Source organism: Hypomesus nipponensis, chromosome 1, assembly GCF_054491055.1.
Source record: "Hypomesus nipponensis isolate SF chromosome 1, ASM5449105v1, whole genome shotgun sequence".
NCBI classification, from domain to species: Eukaryota; Metazoa; Chordata; class Actinopteri; order Osmeriformes; family Osmeridae; genus Hypomesus; species Hypomesus nipponensis.
Window position 1 is genome coordinate 5,287,787 of NC_140361.1, and position 22,507 is coordinate 5,310,293.

Consider the following 22,507-nt stretch of genomic DNA (forward strand, 5'->3'; position numbering starts at 1 on the left):
ACGCAGTTTCCATCGCACTGTGGGAAAGAGGCTCACCTGGATTTTCAGCAGATGCTGTGGCTTCACTTTCCTCTTGATGGGGGCAGAGAGAGACAGCAGACCACCTTGGTCCACATGGAAATGGCGGTCTTCGTTGCCTGACACGATGTGGAAGGAGAAGGGCGGCCCGTTCCTGGCCGTGTCCCTGTCTGTCACCAGCAGCTGGAGGATGGTGCTGCCCACCGCTTCACCCTCCTGGAGAACAAACAACCTGGCATTCATGATCTACTACAACCATTGTTATTCACTGCAAAGACTTACTTTATTTCCCTGTTCACACATGCCAGTAAAATTGGCTACATTTACGTACGTCATACTTACTTCACGAAAAATGGCTTTTCCGTGTGAATTCCTATTGTTTATCTATCTTTAATAACCTACCTGAATGATTAGACTGTGGTTGATCTGTGTAAAGACAGGAGGGTTGTCATTGACGTCTGATATCGTCACGGTAACCTGCACCGCTGTGGACAGTGGAGGAATGCCCTCATCAGCTGCCTGGACAGTCAAAGAGTAGTGGGTGTTCTGAGGAGATATAACACAATATTATAAGAAGAGGAAAACATGAACACATTGCATTATACTGTAAGGACCAAACATGCCAGCAATCACCTTATCTAACTATGGATATACTATTTAATTGCTTAGCCTCTAAGGCCCAGGGTCTCTCCAAGCGAGGAGGATATAGGAACTACGTTGACATTTACATTTATTCATTTAGCAGATGCTCTTATCGAGGAGTGACTTACAGTAAGTACAGGGACAAGTAGGGTGAAGTGCCTTGCCCAAGGACACAATGTCATTTTGCACGACCGGGAATCTAACCGGCAACCTTCTCATTAATAGCCCGATTCCCTAACCGCTCAGGCATTTGACCCATGAACTATGCTCTTTACATCCCTATACTGTATACATTAGGGAATTTACTAGGTATTGTAGTGTGAAGAAATTCCCCTCACCTCTTCTCTGTCCAGCGCAGTCCTGACAGTGATCTCCCCACTGCGGGAATCAATGCTAAACTGCTGGTGTGGGTCGCCACTAGCAACAGAGTAGTGGACTAGGTTGTTCAACGGCCCATCCAGGTCCCCAGCTGTCACCTAGGAGACCGGGAGGAGAGGACGACTTGTCATTAGACCCACTGAACAGCACTATCTCTGGCTCAGTGGTGATGGTTGGTAAGTGTGTTTGAGGTGGGTAACTACCTTCATGACCAGGCTCCCAGGAATCAGATCCTCATCAATTTCGACATTGTAGTCACCCTTGTCGAAGACCGGTGCGTTGTCATTAACGTCTGTGATGTTTATGACTACCATAGTCATGTCAGTAAGAGACGACTTGGCTCTGGTACCTTCCACAGACAGGTAGTACTCATGACACCGCTCAAAGTCAAGTGGCTGACTCACCGTCAGAATGCCTGTGAGCACAGGGTCCGACAGCAGTGTAAAACATTTGAACATGAAAGACTTTTCATGTCACAAAGCTGGAAACTAATCATTCAATTTTCTATCTGTGAATTCATGCTTACAGACCCTGTTTCTGTTGTTTACCCGAGATATGGGAAATTTGTGTAGTGGTGACATGCAATTCCAGAAACAAGTTTCTAGGCTACATGCCAGTCTGCTCTCCACACACCGTTGAAATAGATGGCACATTGTAATCACACAACAATTTAAACTGCCTCCAGACTCAGGCAGGTGTTGACATGGCTAGTATTTCAAATACAGAATGAGGCAATGAGAAATATTATGGATATGGTAAAGGTAAGAGATGTACGGATACAGTATCTTGCTAACATACAGCTAAATGTAAAGACTTGGTTGAATACACAATTACGTGTATTCAACCATTATTTAATTTGCTTAGGTATGGAATATATTGTTTCCTCCCCCCCCCCCCCCCCCCCCCCCCCCTTCAATGTAGTACTAGTTTATTCCTTGTGTTTGTTCTTTAACCTCACTAAACCACAAACAGATTATACGAGTATAATAAATATTTAAGGTCGTTATATTGGTTCTCCTGATCTGCTAATAGGGTTAGTCACATGCTTGCGGTATCAATCAGTCATGGTCAGGAAGCTTGTCGTCTCACAAATCAAAACCAAATTTGTGATTGAAAGGGGTCTGAACTCTGCTTAAAAGGGGCGTCACACTTTCTCTGACCCCAATAACTTTAGGGATCTACAAAGCACAAGTGTCATGTAAATCTTTCTACACTTTTGAGAAAGTGGTGTGCTTACAATTGAGATGACCCCATTGCTTCCAGGCATATAGCTAATCCTTGGTTTCCGCGCCCAGAAGATTGAATTGACAAAGACAGACAAAATGTAGGCTATATGTATTTGTAGGCTACCAAGATTAGCTACTGACTGAACGTTAGAATAGCACTTTTACGTGTTGGGCCGAGCCCGCGTATCTGCTTTAGTTTTTTAAATGACCTGTCCCCGTCGATGGAGGAGCTGGATTTTTGATATTATCAACGTCGTTTTTTTCTTAAAACATTTTCGTTTGTTCGCACATCCAATTCTTGCCATTTTATTCTGTAGCTTAGTTCGTAGTTAGCAACTTTATCAAGCAATTGTCTCAACTACGTAGGTTAACTCTCCGACCAACCATAACTCGTGTATCTTGTTAGCTAATCGAATGGTTCGTAACAGGATCAGCTGATAGTTAGAACAACCTAGGTGACCATGCGTAAGCCTACAAGTATCGGCACCACAATGGTAGCTAAGTGAGCTTTAATTAAATATTTGCTTTCCGTGTCACTGTCTGTCTGTCTTTAATTTACTTTATTTTCTTCATTTTTTAAATCAGTTGGGCACTCACTAACCTGGAGATTTAACTAGCTGGCTGTGCTCAGGATAGCCAAAAAACACAAAGAAATATGAGATTATTGAGACGTTTTTATACAACGAATACCATAATATGTAGCATATTGAAAGTGTTAATGTAGTCTTGGCTCTTCCTCTTGTGTTTAGTGGAGACTTAAAATCGACACTGGCTGACCTTGAATGGGGAGCCCTTGCAAGTGATCCCCAAAAACCCTGTAAAAAGTAATACACAACATCCGAGTTGGACTGTTTTTAAACATATGATGCTATAATGTATTCCAGGTAGAGGGTGTAATCTGTCTTTTGTCTACTTCTTGTTGAGTGTACTGTAGACTGAGCTGGCTGGTGAAGGGACCCTGAGCTGGCTGGAGATGGAAGACTGAGCTGACTGGAAATGGTAGACTGAGCTGGCTTGAAATGGTAGACTGAGCTGGCTGGAGATGGAAGACTGAGCTGGCTGGAAATGGTAAACTGAGCTGGCTGGAAATGGTAGACTGAGCTGGCTGGAGATGGTAGACTGAGCTGGCTGGAGATGGAAGACTGAGCTGACTGGAAATGGTAGACTGAGCTGGCTGGAGATGGTAGACTGAACTGGCTTGAGATGGTAGACTGAGCTGGCTGGAGATAGTAGACTGAGCTGGCTGGTGAAGGGACCACCTATTTAAATCTGGTACTAATTTAAAATAAGGTGCTGTCAAAAACAACAAGTTGGTAGTGACTGGACGAGAAGTGGAGATCACTGTTGTTCATATCTTGGATCATCGACTGAACGAAGGTCTGGCAGGATCACCCTCCGTCATCGATAGGATGCACCACGCGATAGGTCCAGATCAGAACTACTCACCGGTGTCTGGATGCAGCGTGAACCTGTTGTCCTCGTTGCCAGCGGCAATGGAGTAGACGATGCCTTCCGGACCGGTCCCATCTCTAGTGAGCGCCGAAACAGTCAGCACCTCTGCTCCCACCACAAAGGACTCTGGGACCTGGGCGGTGTATTCAGAGCTGATGAACACCGGCTGGTAGTCACTCAGGTCCACCACATAGACGGTCACGGTGGCAACAGAGTACAAGTGTCGAGGGAGCCCACGGTCAGTTGCTTTGACTTTGAGTTCAAGGGTCGGGGGAGTATCGGAAGTAAAGGGCTTCTCCAGTCGTAAAACCCCGGAGAACTCGTCTATGGAAAAGTATCCCCTGTCACCATCCATGAGTGAGTACTTCACTTCAGAGTTGATACCTGCAGGCAAGGGTGAAAACAGTTTAAAGCTCGAACTGGGCCGCCCAGGCAATGACTTTTCAATTTACTAGTCAAGTCAAATTGATTTATAAAGCACATTTAAAAGAAAACTCATGCCGACCAAAGTGCTGTAGAGTCAAAACATATAACCAACTAGACATATTTATAGGACATGACAAACATAACCAAAAATTCCTACCAAACTGCAGACTCAAATGCTAAAGAAAAAATATAGGTCATAAGGTAGAATTTTTTTTTGTTGCTACTACTAGACTAGAGGACCTAAAACAGGGCTCTCCAATTGCGGTCCTCGAGGGTCGCTGTCCTGCATGTTTTAGATGTTTCCCTGCTCCAGCACACTTGTTTCAAATGAATGGGTTGTTATCAAGCTCTGTGGAAGCCAGGTAATGACCATTCATTTAAATCAGGTGTGCTGGAGCAGGGAAACATCTAAAACATGCAGGACAGCGGCCCTCGAGGACCGCAATTGGAGAGCCCTGACCTAAAATATAAAAGTAGGCTGTTCCACAACTTTGGAGCAGCAACAGAAAAGGCATGATCTACTTTAAACTTCCAACGTCACCTTGGAACACACAAAAGCAGTTTGTTGGACGACCTAAGGTTACTTGAGGAAGGGTGTTGGCTGAGGAGGTCTGAAATATAGGAGGGTGCCGACCCATGTTGGGCCTTAAAAACACTGCATTCATGCATGCTAGAAACGGCAAAATGTTCTAAGAGCAATGTACTGTATTTCTATATGAGTGTTTGTTAACGTTTCCATGGCATTATATTTGCAAAAAGGAAGAACAAAAACGCTCAAGTCAGCTGGCTGCATGGACATCTATACAGACGTTATACTAGAATCACTATTTGCCCCTTACTGATTGCAGCAAACAAGATAACAGTGCAAGTAAATTTCTGGGTTCTCCACAAACTGTAATTAAGATAATTGTGGTGAAACTTGCCAGAAGGCAAGTAGAGGAGCGGAATACAGAGAAAGAAGAGTATAATAAGAACATCAAAAGAAAATGGATAGAAGGTGTATGGGAGACATGTTTCTGCACATCCACAGGAGGGGTTCAGTTGTGCTCGGTCCTGTTCTCTGACTAACGCTGCCTGCCAAAGAACCTCAATCCCTGGAGACAGCAAAGACCAACACACCCAAACTATTACCACATAGCTGCTCTGTGTCAGTCTTAGAAACTATAGCGCTTTCATAGAGGCTGATCCTGTTTGGACTAGCCTCAGTTAACCTTTCATTTTGTTTGGTTTCACTGATGTCACAGACAAACAAACAGACGCACAACAGTGTTCAGACTTCAAAAAGAGCTTGTAAGAAGAGTATTGTTATGTAATTACTATTACACTGTTACATAGTACTAATTTACAACAATGTATCAATGCTATGGTTCTGTAATAATTCAGTAAATGTATATGGCAAAGAATAGTAATTCTTATGTTTCCCTGGTCTGCCCTAAGGTGTAGTATGGTAAGCCGTGGGATGATGCGGTGTGGAATGATGTGAAATGATATACCAGTGTCAGGGTCATTAGCAAAGATGACGGCCACAGGAGTCCTGACTGTGGTGTTGTCAAACACGGTGACTTGGTAGTGACTGGACGAGAAGAGGGGGGCATTGTCGTTCATATCCTGGATCATCAACAGAATGTCAGCCTGGCAGGATCGCCCTCCGCCATCTGTGGCTTTGGCTACCAAATCATACTCCCCCTCCTTCTCCCGGTCAAGCACTGCCAAGGTGAACAGCTCTCCTAGAACACACAGAGGATGTCATGTCAAGGATAAAAGATAAAGCAGAGTAATAACACTGTCTTCAAGGAAGCCCTGTTATTAAGACTATATTTTGCATGTTACCTGTCTTGTGATCAAGATGGAACTTGTCGGCATTGGGCCCATGGAGGGTGTACGATACTTGACCGTTGGTGCCAATGTCTGGATCCGAGGCAGAAATCTTTAGTATGAACATACTGGATGGAGAATTCTCCATGACGACCTCTGTATACAACAGCTGAAATAAAGACGCAAAAATGTTCATTTAAAAACACATACATTACCTTAGCTTTTCCTTGGACAAAGACATTCTCATAGCACTTCAGTAGCCATCTGCGGTCAAACCAAGATAAACACATTCAGTAGCCTTGTTTTGTAAACTTTGTCACTACAAAGAGAAAGCCTGGTGAAGGATTACATTCCTATGGGCTCAGCGGGAGGGGGGGAAAGCATCCTTCAGAAGTGACATAAAGAATGCCAAAGGTGTTGGAAGTCTGTGCAAGGACTGTAACCAAAAAAAGACTAAATGTAGATACAATCTTTTGTGTCCTCAAACTGTCTTCCAAGGCCCAAAGAAAGGGACTTCTTTGTGATATTAATTAAGTTCCTCAAGTCTTAAAAAATGCAACACAAAGAAGTCCAGTAAAAAAACAATAGATAGCTGAACATTCTTATAACAACTTATTTTACTTTACCTGTTCACACAAGGGGCTATTGTCATTGATATCTAAAACATGGACGTCAACTGTGGTCTGGCCTTGAAATCTTCCATCTGTAGCCGTTATCTTTAGGGAGTATTTGTTTTTGGCTTCACGGTCCAGAGGTTCCTTTAGAATCAGCCCCCATTTCTCTTCTCCAACATCCTCGATGGCAAACTGGCCCAACGGGTCTCCGTCTAAAAAACAAGAAATATATTATTTCTCAAGAGCACGGTTTAGTTTTTGTTCCATTTATCTGTATATGTCGTATGTATGTAGATTTTGATTAAATGTGCTATAATTTTTAAATGCCCAAATAAAATGAAATAATGCCAATTACAGTGTCCATGCACCCTCATGACTCTTATATTCTTACATTATATTCTTAATACATTTACCTGTTATATAACATTGGATCAACCTGTTCTCAGGTGAAACATCCATGTCAGTGGTCGCCATGGTCACGATGACCTCTCCGGGACTGATGTTCTCCATGACAGAGGTGTGATACACGTCCTCGAGGAAGCGTGGAGGGTTGTCATTTTCATCCGTCACAATCACCTCCACTAAAGCCGAGGACGAAAGCTTGACCTCTCCGCCGTGGTCCGTAGCAACCACATGGAACCTGTAGAGCCTCGCCACTTCACAGTCCATCTCCTGAAGGGTCACTATCCAGCCGCTCTTGTCATCTATGGTGAAGACATCTGTGACGTCGTCAGGCTGGGCCTCTAGAGTGTAGGTCACCTGACCGTTGTCGTCAGTGTCCGGGTCATTGGCGGTAATCTGGATGACGGTGGTTCCAGGTGGCATGTTTTCAGACAGATAGGCTTGATACGGGTCAGCCTCGAACACTGGCTGGTTGTCGTTCACGTCCTGCACCTGGATGCTCACAGACACAAGCGACGCTACGTCTGTTCCGTTGTGATTTCCCTGAGCGATAACATCTATCTGGTACCACTTGGTCTTCTCATGGTCTATGCTCTTCTGGACTAGCAAAGTGCCGCTCTCTTTGTCCAGAGTGAAGACTTTGTCTTTGTTGCTTTCCACAGTGTTGCCATTGACCAGGCTGTATATGAGGGGCATGTCAGAGTCAGCCTTGACCGAGCCTATCTCAGTGCCCATTGGTACGTCCTCGTAGGCAGAGAAGGTGTAGAGAGGTTCTGAAAATGTGGGTAGAGAGACTTCTGGCGGAAGGACTTTAACCTGGACAGGGACTGTAGAGTTTAAAAATGGTAATCCTCCATCTCGTGCCTTCACTTTAAATTTGAAGATCTTGTTTTCTAATCCCACCGGACTTTCTTTTACAGTGATCACACCAGTGAAAGGATGAATTTCAATGATATCTTCAGTCACCTCTTCAGCCTCATCCACGGTGTAGGTGACGTCAGCGTTTTTGCCGTCGTCGGCATCGTAAGCCATGATCTGAATCACAGGAGTACCCTTGTTAACTGATGACTGGATCGACACTTGGTATTCAGACGATTTGAACTGCGGGGCATTGTCGTTCTCGTCTGTGAGAATAATCTTCACGGTGCAAAAGGCTACTTTGCCCCCTCCGTCTTTCGCCATGACTTTAATGGCTATCACTCTCTGGGAAGGATTCTCTCTATCCAGGGGTTGAGATGTGACTATCTGTCCATCGCTGTCAATAGAGAATTTCTCATCGGCCAGTTTGTTGATGATGGTGTAATCCACGCTGCCGTAGGGCCCATCGTCAGGGTCAATGGCAGCCAATCGAATCACACGAGTTCCTGATGCCGCGTTCTCTGCAAGCTCCGCTTCATAGATGTTCTGTTTGAAATAGGGGCTGTGTCTGTTTGTGTTCATCATATCTATGGTCACAGGAGCGATTTTTTGGAACACACCATCAGATACTGCCACGGTGAGGTTATAAAAGGGATCTAGATTCCTCTTGCAGACATTGGAGAAAGAGATGATCCCGGATGTGTCATTGATGTTGAAGTATCGGCCTTCATTCCCTGAGAGGATTTTGTACTGCAGGTTGTTGCTGTCTCTGCTGTCAGCATCTGAAGCTTGAATTTTGATGACTATTTGGCCACATTTAGCCAGCTCGTCTAGAGTAGTCTGATAATAATCCTTGCTGAAGTTAGGTGGGTTGTCATTCACATCAGTTACATTCACGATGACATTGGCTTCACTGCTCCGAGGGGTGGTCCCATTGTCAGTGGCTGTAACTTTGATGTGGAAATATTTGGTATTTTCATGATCCAACATTTGTTTTGTAACAATGAGTCCACTCACTGCGTTTATCTCAAAAAAGTCAGTTTCATTCCCCTCAGTTTTCAGAATTTGGTAGGTTAAATCTTTGTTTCTTCCAGAATCTCTGTCTGTGGCAGTGAGCTGCAGTACAGTTGTGCCAACGGGTAGCCCCTCTAGTACATCCACTTTGTACATCGGCTTAGAGAAAGTAGGGGAATTATCATTGACGTCTTCCACCTCTATTTCAATAGAGGCCTCTGTATAAGCTCCTGTCACAGAATCAGTGGCCCTGACAGTCAATGTGTGCATTGTCTGGCTCTCGTAGTCCAAGAGATCTGTTACTGTCAAAACTCCGGTTTTAAAATCGATATGGAAGTCTTTGGTTGCATTCTCGTCTTCTAGATTGTAGATAAGCCGATATCCCTCAGGGTTTCTTGCTTGTACATGTAGGATGGTTGTGAAGGGAGGAATGTTTTCAGGGACTTTGAGAGGGTAGAGAGAGGTTTGAAAAACTGGATTGGAGCGATTTCTCACCTGGATACTGAGCTCTGCTGTTGTAGTCCAACTAGGATAGCCCTCGTCCGAAGCCAGAACAGTCAGCACATATTTATTCAACGCCTCAAAGTCAAGAGGTCGCGATAGAGACACATCGCCAACATAAGGGTCTATCCTGAACAGATTGAAGTCCTCCTCCAGCAGGTAAATAATAGATCCGTTTTCTCCAAGATCCTTATCGGTAGCCGTCACTTGAAACCACACATCCCCCGGGTCAGATTCCTCCGACATCATCATGGAGTATGGCAGGTTCAAAAACTGGGGGGCATTGTCGTTGATGTCATCGATGTAAACTTTGACCTGAGTCAATGCCCTCCGAGGGGGCTGTCTCATGTCTCTGACCTCCACCATCACATCATACACATCCTGCTCCTCTCTGTCGAAGGGCACACCTGTGCTTTCAAACAGTCCTGATGTTGGGCTTATAGTAAATCTACCCATGGGATTTAGAAGAGAGTACACTAAAGGCTCATTCAGATGGCTGCCAGTGGCTCTCAGAACTGCTAAGGTTTTGACAGTTGTTGCGTTCTCCGTCACATTGGTTGTATATAACTTCTGTTCAAATTCGAGATCGCTACTCGTTATATTGGTCATATTTATGTTAACGATGGCCGTATCTTTGTACAGCCCATCGGAGGCTCTGACTAATAGTTGGTAAAATGGTTTAAACTGTGACACATTAGATACATAGATGATTCCAGTGTCAGGATGGATTAAAAATGCATTCTGGATATTCCCATCTGCAATGCTGTAAGCGACTACAGAGTCTGCATCTGTGGCTGTGACTTGTACAACCTCCATCTCTTTGACAGGAGGAAACATAATGGACGACTCGTATACGGGGACGGTAAATTTGGGTGCGCAGTCGTTGAGATTGAGGACATGGACGGTGACTTTGGCCGGTTCTGCTGCATACAGTGAAGGTTCTCCTGAGTCTCGTATCTGGACAGAAAAGTTATATTGAGCCTTGGCCTCAAAATCCACTGGAGCGATCAGAGAGAGTGTGCCCATGCTGGAATCTATCTTGAACACCTTCAAGGCCTCTGGTTCAAGGATCTGGTAGACCAGCAGAGCATTGGAATCTGCGTCTGCATCAGACGCCTGCATGACCAAAGGCGTGTTGTTCTCTCCCATCACCATACTGTTGATATTGGCTGACTCGCTAATCTGACCCACATACATTCTCTGAAGGAAAATCGGCGCGTTATCATTCTCGTCTATCACATAAATGTAAACAACTGTCTCAGACGAGGCACCAACTGCCGTCACGGCTTGCACATGGAGCTCGTACAAGAAATCATCCTCAAAATCGAGCTCTTTTTGGAGAGAAATGAGTCCGGTGTAGACGTTAATATGAAATGTCCCATTAGGATCTCCATTTTTGATTCCGTAATGCAGTGCAGCAGGGCTTGAGGCAGAGACGGTAACCACCGGTGTTCCTGTGCGGCTGGATTCGCTGACTTCAGTGAAGTACTGGCTGGAGAGGAAGGTAGGTGGGGTGTAGGCGGACAGCTTGACGGTGACATAGACAGAGGCAAGGTCACTGTGTTGTGGAAAACCCTGGTCTGTGGCACTCACTAACAGGTGGTACTGTTCTGGGTGCAAAATGGGGAAAGGTTTGGCCAAGCTGATGATGCCAAGTTCAGAATTGATTGCAAAGGTGCTGTCAACATTTCCTGAAATTCAAAATACACAAATTAAGATCTTACAAACAAATGCAATACTGTATGTATACTGCAGATTAATAAAAACGTGTCAAAAGTCATTTATAACTACACAGAGACAAACTGAAAACGTTTTTAACCCTTGCTATCCTACCTGAGTGAATAGAGTAGCTGATGTCAGCATTGCTGCCCATGTCTTCGTCTAACGCCTTAACCTGCAGCACCTCTGTCCCAGGTGTTGCTAAGTTTGAAATGCTGCCCTTGTACTGTGGGCTTAGGAAGGATGGAGAGTGGTCATTACAGTCCTCTACGTGAATGACAGCCTTCACAACACTCCTTTTCATTGGCAGCTCCTGGTCTCGAACCTGAGGAGGATAATGAAAATACACAAATCTTCAGTTTGATATGTTTTGTTGCAGTAGCTTGATTCTATCGTCTTCTCTTTTCTCTGACCACACTTCAGACCTCTTACAGATCTGTTATCTTATTAAACGATTATTGGATTGCCTTCTACCTTACCATTACAATGAGTGTGTGCACAGACAGTTTTTCATAGTCTAGCTCCTCAGTCATGACCAGCACTCCACTTTTGGGGTCCAGGTGGAAAGTCTTCATGCTGTCGGGATGAAGACTGTTATGGATGGAGTAGACCAGCTTGCTGTTGGAGTCTTTGTCCTGTGCGCTGATTTGCAGGATGTCCTTCCACGGAGACGTGTCTTCTGGGACTCTCACCTCGTATAGGCTTTTCAAGAACATGGGCCTGTGCTCGTTTGTGTCTACGACACGGATGTAAGCCTGGTGAAGAACGGTGGACAGGGTCAGAATTATGTGTATCAAGCTTCTTTAGATAATAAACAATCGACCAATTATTTGATACATTTGTATTTGAAAATTGTAATAACAATGATTAAGGACTTTTAATAAAAAATGATATTAACGTTGATTTGGTCAAATACATTATTCATGTAAGTGGCATTGGAAAGAAAACAAAACATTAAAAAAAGATTGTATAATAAGAGACGTATGACACCTCACCTGTGTGGTGACAGTTTGGTGGCCGTCAGTGACGCTGATCGTCAGATTATAGTTAGAGAGTTTTCCTGCATCCAAACGCCTGGCAATTACTATGGTCCCCATATTCACCTGAATGTCAAAGTCCTGCTTGTCATTTCCTCCTGGGAGAGAGATAGGAAGGAATAACAGGAGAAAGGAAATGGTCAGAATCAGTCAAAGCAACTGGTTAATACTTTCCACATCTATTGAATTGTGAAAGCACATGGTTATTAGGATATCTTTTTATAGATAGTACGATAAACAGAATATTAAAAATATATTGTAGAAGGACGTATTGACAGAAATTCAAACAGGCAAACAAAGGCACAACAGAATAAGCCACTTTCGACCTTTGAGATGATCTGTTGGATACAGTCATAAAGCGAAACTATAATCCTATCCAACACAGCCACTGTACTTGTTCTTCTAAACAATTTTCTGGCATTATAGTTTACACCCAGTATTCTAAAGACCCCACCCACTGGTACATCCCCACCCCCTGGTACACACCCCCACCCCCTGGTACACCCCCCACCCCCTGGCGCACTCCCCATCCCCTGGTACACCCCCACCCCCTGGTACACCCCCCACCCCCTGGTACACCCCCCACCCCCTGGCGCACTCCCCATCCCCTGGTACACCCCCCACCCCCTGGCGCACTCCCCATCCCCTGGTACACCCCCACCCCCTGGTACACACCCCCACCCCCTGGTACACCCCCCACCCCCTGGCGCACTCCCCATCCCCTGGTACACTCCCCACCCCCTGGTACACCCCCCCACCCCCGCCCCCTGGTGCACTCCCCACCCCCTGGTACACTCCCCACCCCCTGGTACACCCCCCTGGTACACCCCCCACCCCCTGGTACACCCCCACCCCTTGGTACACCCCCACCCCTTGGTACACCCCCCACCCCCTGGTACACCCCCACCCCTTGGTACACCCCCACCCCTTGGTACACCCCCCACCCCCTGGTACACCCCCACCCCTTGGTACACCCCCACCCCCTGGTACACACCTGGAGTGTACCAGAACACTACACAATACTTTAAAGAGAACCATTTGGCAGCAACACACTGAACAGGTGCCTGAAGCAGCGGGGGGGAAGACCCATGCTTGCTCACACAGATGGTGTTTATTAAGAAATCTACCTTTAGAAGGCTGACCGACTCCATTTTAAAGTAACAATTCCCTATTCTATAGTACTGTAACAATTTATTGCAAGTTGATGATCTTGATAATTAGACTAATTGGGGGTTTATATATGTTCACACCAAGTGGATATCTATGACAAATGTAGCCCACAGAACAATAATTATATACACATTATAACTTACTACTTCAAAGTAACAGATTAATTCCCTCCCAAATCCAAAGATAAATAAACACACACACTTGGCTGTAATTGTAACCGCTACAGACAATCAATTCCTGAGTATCCCTGGAAGTAAGAACTTTTTGTCAGGAAAGTCAGAGTTTCCATGGCCTACAGATCTAACTAGACTAATCATGATTTGACGAACAGCAGAAAATAACTTTACATTCCCAAATGCAATGTGTTGTATGAATTGTTCTGCACAGGTACAGTATGAATACATAAAGGTGATGTTTTTTAAGGTGCAGGTTTCGGCCCTTAGTTCCGCTGAAGGAGATCTTAATGTTAAGGCAAACAATGACATTCCAGACTATTCGGTACATCAACATTTCGGGCAACAGTTTGGGGAAAGCATTTCTTGTTTTGGCATAGTAATGGGCCAGTGCAGGTCCACATGGTTTGTCAAGATCGGTAGGGATTTGAAAAAGAAAGCCTTGCCATTTTCCCCATGAAACACGATGGGCTCTTCCTGTTGGGAACTGGCCCATCTTCAAAAGAAATGTGTCGCTGTTCTGTTTCCCCCTGCCAGGTAAGCATACCTCCCTACTAGAATCCATCTGAAATAGTCCTCAACACCCGACACAGGGGGTCCTTACCTATGATGTGGAACCACCTCAATCTCTGTGTCTCTGTTGTGATGAACCCCACCATGTGATTGACAGAGTCCGTTTCCATGACAGCAAAGGTAAAGTGTGGTTCGCTGAAAGACAAGATTTCAGAGCTGGGTGCCGGTCGAGTGACCCATTCAATGTCAAGGCGTGCTGTTGAAGATCGTGGTGGACTGCCGTGGTCTGTTGCTTTTATCTGGCAGAGGAGAGTGAAGACAAGGATGACTACACCATACTGATCTTAACCAGAAAATTGCTTTCCAACACCATTTACATTTGGACCTGTATAAAATACCACAAGGAACTTCTGTTAGACATGATTGAAAGGTTGTTATGACAATGATAGGGTGAGACGTAACGTATGGGAAGAGTCTTTCAAGATTTTATGTGCTGCTTTGGATTGGAAACGTTTCATTACTGTCACTTTGCCCTTTAATTAATTTGTATATCTACCCATCATCTATCCATGTTCCATAAAGCCACATACAGTGCACAATAAAACAAAAAAACAATTGTTAGAATACAAAAGATGTCTATGCTAGGGGTGACAAAAGTATCATATCTTATTTAGCATATATTATATATTCAGCATATAGCAACAGAATCAGGCCCCTTCGTTTCTCACCGTGAGGATACTGTAGTTGCCTGACTGGAAGTCCCCCTGTGATGTCACTACTCCTGTGCTGGGGTGGATCTCAAACCTCTGATCCTGATCGTTTTCCAGACTGTATGTGACCTCAGCGTTGACGCCCTCGTCATCATCTCGAGCGATCATCCTGCTCACTTCCTGCTTGTGATCCTGGCCCCTCTGCTCAACGTGCTTGACATGGAAGAGTTTGTCGGTGAACTTGGGCCGATTGTCGTTCTCGTCCAGCACCTGGATGACCACAGTGGCAGTGGAGGACAGGGCTGGAGATCCGTTGTCTGACACTACAACCTGAGGATTAGGAGATATGTGATGGGTTCATTTGCAGGATTGTAGGATTGAGACTGATTACAATCAGTGCTTTTTTTCTTTTTTTAATATTGTGAAGCAAGTGATTGTTTCAAGATGCTTATGAAGTTCAAACACTAAGTAGAAAATTAGGGGATTGAACATTAAGGGTTGAATTTGTGAGTAAATGTATGTTTGGGTAAAACAATAATCAAAACAATAATAAAACAATACATACAATACAATTGTAAATACAATAACCCTAACCCAACTGTAAAAAAGAAGACAGACTCAGCGTGGGTAAAGTTTTTAGACTTCGTACCTCAATACTGTGTTCAGATTTGTCCTCTCTGTCCAATCCTTTTACAGTGCTGATCACACCTGAATAAACACAGAGATGATTGGTTACGGTGCTGTGTGACTGCAGGCTCGTCTGCAGGTCCGAGCCTGCAGTTCCTCCTTGGCATCAAAACTGGGCTTGCTGCTTATACTGCCTCTGCACACACTGCGCTAATTAAGCAACAGCCCTATCATCTACCTACAGAGAAACGACACTGTACACACAACATACTACATTTTGACATCGAACTTGGTCGATATCAGCTTAAACATCATAGTTAAATGACGCTATTTTGAAACGTTCAATCTCACACGTCTTTAGAATGGTTCACAGTCAATAGAAAAGCAAGGATTCAAAAGTTTGATACAAGGTTCTAAGGAGCGAGGTAAAGGAGTACTGGACAGGAGAGGGAGAGCATGTGTTTGGGGGGTGGGGGTATAAGGGAGGCTTTTGTTTTGATGCTTGAGGGTGATAGTGGGGGTAGGGTGTGTGCAAGGGGTGGGGTGTGGTAGGTGGCTGGGAGTGGAAGTTCTTACTGGGGGCAATTTAGTACTTAAAACACACTAGACATACCCTGCTGGGCCTATTACTGGAGATGTTGTTTAGATAGGACACAGTCGAAAGTGTGCTTTTGTCATTAGTAAACTGGCTGAGGCCCGGGAAAACATTGAGAGTGGTCCCATTCCCTCAGTGTCCTTCTCTGTCTGTGTTCCCAGCTGGTGAATATCGTATCTAAGGGGTTCTGTTGTCAGGCACAGTGTGGACCTTTTCGGAACGTCTTGTACATCGACCTTGCCCCTGAACATTCGACCCTGCTGTGAATGACTGACTTTCCTTTCCTTAGAATAAAAACTGTGAGTTCTCATTTGTGTGAGATGTTAGTCAGACACCTCTGTGATTCATCCTTCAAGCTCAGACATGATGAACACAGCTTTAGGGAGGCAAGATCCCCCAGCAACTGACAATTTCAGGTTGTTGTTTTAGACATTTGCTTTACAAAGACCAATTCAGGTATCAAATGAAAGCTTTGATAGCTCTTTGATTAACTGTATAATCTTGTCTTTATCAGATCAACTATTAACATGGCTGAATCTTTTTTTCATCCCTACCACACAAAAGGTTTCTTGTGGATCAGCGTGTGTGGGGGTTGGAGTAATACAGGGGCTTGAGGGAGATTTGCATGTAATAGCCTGCAGCCATGCAGCAACAGTAATAACGATCATATCTTTTGGTTCTGGTGTTACAGTTTCTGGCAGAATTAAGTTCAGTTCACAAACAGCCCACCTGCTCAAAAAGGCAATGGTTGGTCGGTATGATGATTGTAATTGCATATTCATATACATACGTTCAGTTAAATAAGTTTAGCTTCATGCCCGACCTACTGGTGACACACCCATGTGCTTCTTGTGTGCTCTAACATGTTTAAGGAGTTAAATACTTAAAGTGACAAATGTTCATCTGACAAGAAAACCATTTATGGTGCCAGTAAAGTAAAAAAAACATTTTTTCCATCTGGATAGTAATATACTATTAACTGTTTATGGTCCCTCTGACGGAGAAAATTACCTGACTTGGGGTGAATGTTAAAATACGTGCGCTGTAGGTCGAGCATCTGAAAAGTGAGTTTCCCTTCTGAAGAGGAATCCATGTCTGTGGCCGACACCTTCACCACAGACTTGTCCTTGGACATATTCTCCAGGACGGAGGCGAAGTAGATGGGCTGGGAAAATTCTGGTGCATTGTCATTGCAGTCAAGGAGTTCCAGGAACACATGGGTCCACGACAGCAACGGTTCCGTCCCCATGTCCCGGGCATACACAGACAGCCAATAATGGGGGACAGACTCACGGTCCAGCATCGCAGATGTTCGAATCACCCCTGTGGACACACAGGAGGAAGTGAAGGACTGTTTAACATTCTCTATATATCATGTTAACACTGTTAATGTTATGCTGTGGTTATTATTATCGATTACAACAATTACAACCACTGTCTCTCTACAGGAGAGAGGCACCTATGTAGAGGATCAATTTCAACTTTGGGGGTGATGTCATGCTGACAAATTTGTTTTAAATGTGATGGTTATTGAAAACAATTATTAAAAAAATACAATAGTTAGTCAATGGTTAGATGTATGCCTCCAAATCATGTTTTAAAAGAGATAATCAGCACTTTAAAATTATTATTCAATTTTTTGACAATGATTTACCTGTCTCCTCATCGATGGCAAAGAGCCCAAGTCCAGAGCCATCATGAATGTGATATCTGACCACCCCATCCCTTCCCAGGTCTCTATCCGACGCTGTCAGAGTCAGCACAGACGTTCCCACCTCTGCATCCTCCATCACACTGGCCTCGTACACAAACATGGAGAAGGATGGCGGGTAGAAGTTCTCGTTCACATCCAGAACTTCAATCTCTACATAGCAGGAGGAGGACAGGGACTGAGGGAGTCCGTAGTCAACGGCCCGGACCGTGAGATTGAAGAACTGTCTTCTTTCAAAGTCCAGCTCTTTCTCGAGGGTCAGAAATCCAGTGGATGCGTCTAGGAAGAAAGCTCCATTCTCACTATCCTTCAAGTTGTAACTGATCTGGCTTCCATTACCCAGGTCAAGGTCATAACTTTCCACCCACACCAACACTGTCCCGACAGGTATATCTTCAGGGACCTTTATCTTGTAGAGCTTAGGCACAAACTTGGGCGGGTTGTCATTGATGTCAGCCAATGCCACCACCAGTTCAGTCATCGAAAAAAGTTGAGGGTCAGCTTTGGACTGGTCTCTGGCTTGGATTTTCATGTTGTATCTGGGAGACACTTCTCTGTCTAAATGACCATTCACAGTTACATCCCCAGTCAGTTTATCGATACTGAACAAATCCGATGACGTCAGCAGGGAGTATATGATGTTCCCGTTCTCCTCAACGTCCAGATCCTTAGCAACTGCTTGAAAAATACGCGTACCCACTTCAGTGTTCTCAGATATGTGTAGGACATATCTAGGCTGGTCAAACAGGGGTACGTTGTCATTGACATCCAATACATTTACTGCAATGAATTTCCATGCTGAGGTCTGGGGTGTTCCTAAATCATAGACCGTTATGTTCAAAATGTAGAATTCTTTGCTTTCTCTGTCTAAAGGACATACCACTTGGAGATTTCCAGAGAATGTATCAATACTGAAACATCCATCTTCGTTCCCACTTGAAATGACATAGACAAGCTTACTGTTAAATCCAGTGTCATTGTCGCTAGCGTTGAAGTGAAGGATGGTTGAATTCAATGGAAAGTCTTCTCTGATGTCAATAGACCCTGGGATAGCTGCATCAAATTTTGGAGAGTGACGGTTTATTATGTGAACATCGGAGAAGGAGTCCTCTTCTTCAACAGTCAGTACTGGCTTGAGGGATTCAATGAGTTTATCTGTCAACTGTTTGAAAATCCCAGTTTCCTGGCAGTTTATGGTGGCCTCTGTCCCCTTTTTGGTGACAGTGACGGTTACAATAGAAGGGTCAGACTCATGTTTGCCATCTGTTGCAGTGACCTTTAGTGTGAATGAGGGCCTCTCTGTTTTCAGTAAGTCCAGGGGAATCTCTTTGGCTAGTGTGACGGCTCCAGACACAGAGTTGATATCAAAGAGTTGGAGTTCATTGCCAGACTCGATAACAAAATGAAGCTGTTGAAGTTCATCTAAGTCAACAGCAGATAACTCTGCGATGGTGCTGCCAACAGGCGTGTCCACAGGTATTGAGGCATTGCATCCCACCCGCTCAAACAGAGGTGTGTTATCATTCACGTTCCTCAAGGTGATGGTGACAGCACACTCACTAACATGGCAGAAAGGAATGCCACTGTCGGAGGCCCATACTCTTAAGTGGTACCACCTCTTCATCAGCTCATAGTCTAACATCTCAGATGTAGATATCACCCCGGTGAAAGGATCTATTGTGAAAGGAAGGGGGCCAGTCTTAACGATGGCATATGTCACAAAACCATTCTTGTCTCTATCGTCATCCATAGCTGAGACTGTTAGGACACTGCTACCAATAGGCGCATGTTCTGGTAGTGAAGCTTGATATGAAGGTTGGGTAAACTTGGGACTGTTGTCGTTTTCATCAATTATATCAACAAGTACATGTGTCTCAGCCTCATTGTTATTGGCCTTCACTTCAATTTCATACCGGGCCTTTTTCTCATAGTCAAACTTCTCTGTTGTAATGATTATTCCTGTTTTGGGGTTTATCTTAAAGTGTGAACTATCAGGCCCATTTCTAATTTGAAATGTTACATTATTTATGGTGTCTGATTGGACTGCAACTCTAATCACATGGCTTTTGGGTGGGGAGAACTCACTCAGAAATACATGATAACTATCTTCCAGAAATGTTAGTGAAGAGAGATGTTGTGTTAAAGGGATATGGATATCTGTAACAGGAGCAACATACGAGGGGTTAGTCCTGTCTTTAGCCTGAAGGGAAATATTTAATCCATAGGGAAACTGAAACCAGTTAATTCTCTTGGTTGAGAGCAGTTGGAAGGCATTGCCTTGCAGATTCGACGGAACAATGTCAAACCATTTCTGTGGATCTCCACCAACAATGCTTAAGGAATTCACTGGCTTCCCAACTGGCTCTACACACACATCAATGGTTAATTTGTCACTCTCCTTTGAAGGGTTGGGAAAGCTAAGTAATTTTACAACAGGGGTGGTTGATGATACCTTTTGCACATTTACTATCACCCTAGCAATATTCCCAAATTTGGGAAAACCAGAGATTTTCTTGATCCGGTTTTCAGCCAGAACTGTGAGATCATATCTATCAGCTCTGCTGTGGTTTAATCTCTTGATGAGGCTGACGGTGCCAGTGAACGGATCTATGGCATATGGATGTGCTCTACTGGTGAAGGAGTAGTAGAACTCAGCGTTGCTGCCAACATCAGCGTCTGTTGCACTGACCCTGACCACAACTGACTTGAGCTGAGTGTCCTCCCTAATGGTCACATTGTAAGAGGCTGGATAAAAGAGTGGCTTCAAATCATTGGTATCCAGCACTTGAATGGATACCTTTGTTCTGGACTGGAAATCATACACGCTCTCCGTGGCCTCAATAGTGAGTGTGTAGCTGTCTTTCACCTCCCTGTTCAGCGACGCAGAGTTGCTTCTCCGTGTTTTTATTCTCAAGAAGCAGAAATCACCGACCCTGACCTCTTCGGTTTTGAAAAGATCATCGTCGTCACCGGCGACGAGGCTGAACTTGATGTCCCAAAAGGGATCTGTCAGGACGATCCCCATCTTCACGTGACTCTCGATGTACGTCTGCGGGGCTGAATTTTCATAAATGGAGGCGTTGTAGAGATGATGCGTGAATCTCATCCGTGAACTATCCTTCTCCTTTCCCAAGCTCCCCTGACATCTGGTGAGGATCAGCAGTACCGCCGCCACTGTGAGCACAAGGCTTGTAGCTAGCCAAGCCATCTTCAAGGCCTCTGCAACGATCCTCCGACCCTAGAGAGAAATAAGGACAGGGGAAGTGGAGAGTGGAGAGATACAGAACGTATATTATTTAGAACATGCCTAAGTAGATAGAAACATGTAAGCATTTTAGATATCAAATACACATTTCTATCAAATGTTGACACAGCAGTTCTTAAAGCAGATGGCAAGGAGCCACTCCCCTGTGTTTCTTTGCAGTCCTACAGGTATGCTTTACAACTGGGATGTTAGGCATACAATGACACAACACCAGAGACCCAACCTGTGCTAAAGGTATTTGTCTCCTGTTCCAACTTGCCTTTGCCAGGAGCATTTCATTGTTTAAGACCAAAATCTGCTTGGAGCAGCTTATGAACCTAACTATTATTGCTCCATTTGTAACAACAGATTATCAAAAGGACTATTTTGCCAACATGATTCAATCATAAAACTCAATGAAGTGTATTATAAAAACAGATTGAGGTGTCTATGTATTATCCTGGCATAAATATTATTCCTTGTTCATCCATGTTTTGGTTGATGTTTACTCTGTTGTTTATGGCATACGGTATGAGGGTGTACCTTATTTTTTTTTTACTGTGTTCACATCAAACCAGGTGGAGTCAGGTGGCTGAACGGTGAGGGAATCGGACTAATACACTGAAGGTTGGCAGTTCGATTTCCGGCCGAGTCAAATTACGTTGTATCCTTGGGCAAGGCACTTTACCCTACTTGCCTCGGGGGGAATGTCCCTGTACTTACTGTAACTCGCTCGGGATAAGAGCGTCTGCTAAATGACTAAATGTAAGCCACACAGGCTTTAAGGATTGGGATAGCAGTACATAGACTATAGTCAGGTGTTAGGCTTTATAAGGGGAGTGAACTATCAAGTTATCTCTCCTTTCAGTGATGTGCCATGATTCTCTTTCCTAAACATACTTTTAAATCCTAAAATCCACATGATCATAGCCTAAGTCAGACGAGAAGGGTTTACGTCCCAGACTCCTAATTCATCATGTTGCCATTACTGTACTTTCAATTTTACATTTTGTGTCAGGGATAGTCTCCGTTTACGACTGTTTATCCTTTACAGTCCAAGAAATCACCTGTTCTCAACTGTCAAAATAAAAGGAAGTGTTCATCCTTTATAAACATCTGGCAGTGCAGGATATCGACCCAGGCTGTCTTTGATTTACGAAGACCTAGAGCAGGAGGATATTCCTGCGTGTTCTTGCTCCCCAATCTAACCCCTGTGTTGCTGCTATGGCCTGTAGGCACATGCTCAGCAATTCTATACAGATCTTGTTTCCACATCGCCCTTATAAAACAGTTAAGATTTGGATAAGGCATCTTGGCTATAGCTTCTGTACATTCTGTTCATTTTCTTTCCATTTTAAATAACCTTAATGAGATGTTTAAAAAAAATCACAGAATATCATTAAAGTACATTGCGTGTGTTAGATAAACATACAATGACTCTTTCCAAGGCCAGCTACATTAGCCAGTTATCAATTTCACAATAGTAAACTTCTTCAGATTGATACATTCAGTAGAGGTGTCATCTGGAGCTCGAACACTTCTGGAGTTCTAAACAAATCTTACCACACAATTAACTGCCTTTATTCAAACAGGATCCACAACATCACTTAAAAGAGCACAATTTGTACATCCCATGATTCAACATGCCTGCTTTGCAACAGT

The 22,507-nt window shown here is 44.2% G+C and overlaps 1 protein-coding gene across 1 annotated transcript in view; it reads right to left on the minus strand.

The window, feature by feature from the left end:
* fat2 (FAT atypical cadherin 2) overlaps window positions 1-22,507 on the minus strand; it is a 30,116-nt gene that overhangs the window by 5,859 nt on the left and 1,750 nt on the right. The window contains exons 2-18 of the mRNA XM_084708543.1: window positions 17,545-20,839; window positions 16,902-17,213; window positions 15,318-15,376; window positions 14,687-14,998; window positions 14,050-14,257; window positions 12,061-12,200; window positions 11,545-11,820; window positions 11,180-11,390; window positions 6,985-11,037; window positions 6,584-6,783; window positions 5,973-6,126; window positions 5,636-5,869; window positions 3,711-4,100; window positions 1,242-1,453; window positions 999-1,136; window positions 421-564; window positions 37-234 (exon numbers count right to left, since the gene is read on the minus strand). Coding sequence (XP_084564669.1) covers window positions 37-234; window positions 421-564; window positions 999-1,136; window positions 1,242-1,453; window positions 3,711-4,100; window positions 5,636-5,869; window positions 5,973-6,126; window positions 6,584-6,783; window positions 6,985-11,037; window positions 11,180-11,390; window positions 11,545-11,820; window positions 12,061-12,200; window positions 14,050-14,257; window positions 14,687-14,998; window positions 15,318-15,376; window positions 16,902-17,213; window positions 17,545-20,809 — 10,506 coding nt within the window. The 5' untranslated portion in view covers window positions 20,810-20,839. The remainder of the gene's footprint in view (window positions 1-36; window positions 235-420; window positions 565-998; window positions 1,137-1,241; window positions 1,454-3,710; window positions 4,101-5,635; window positions 5,870-5,972; window positions 6,127-6,583; window positions 6,784-6,984; window positions 11,038-11,179; window positions 11,391-11,544; window positions 11,821-12,060; window positions 12,201-14,049; window positions 14,258-14,686; window positions 14,999-15,317; window positions 15,377-16,901; window positions 17,214-17,544; window positions 20,840-22,507) is intronic.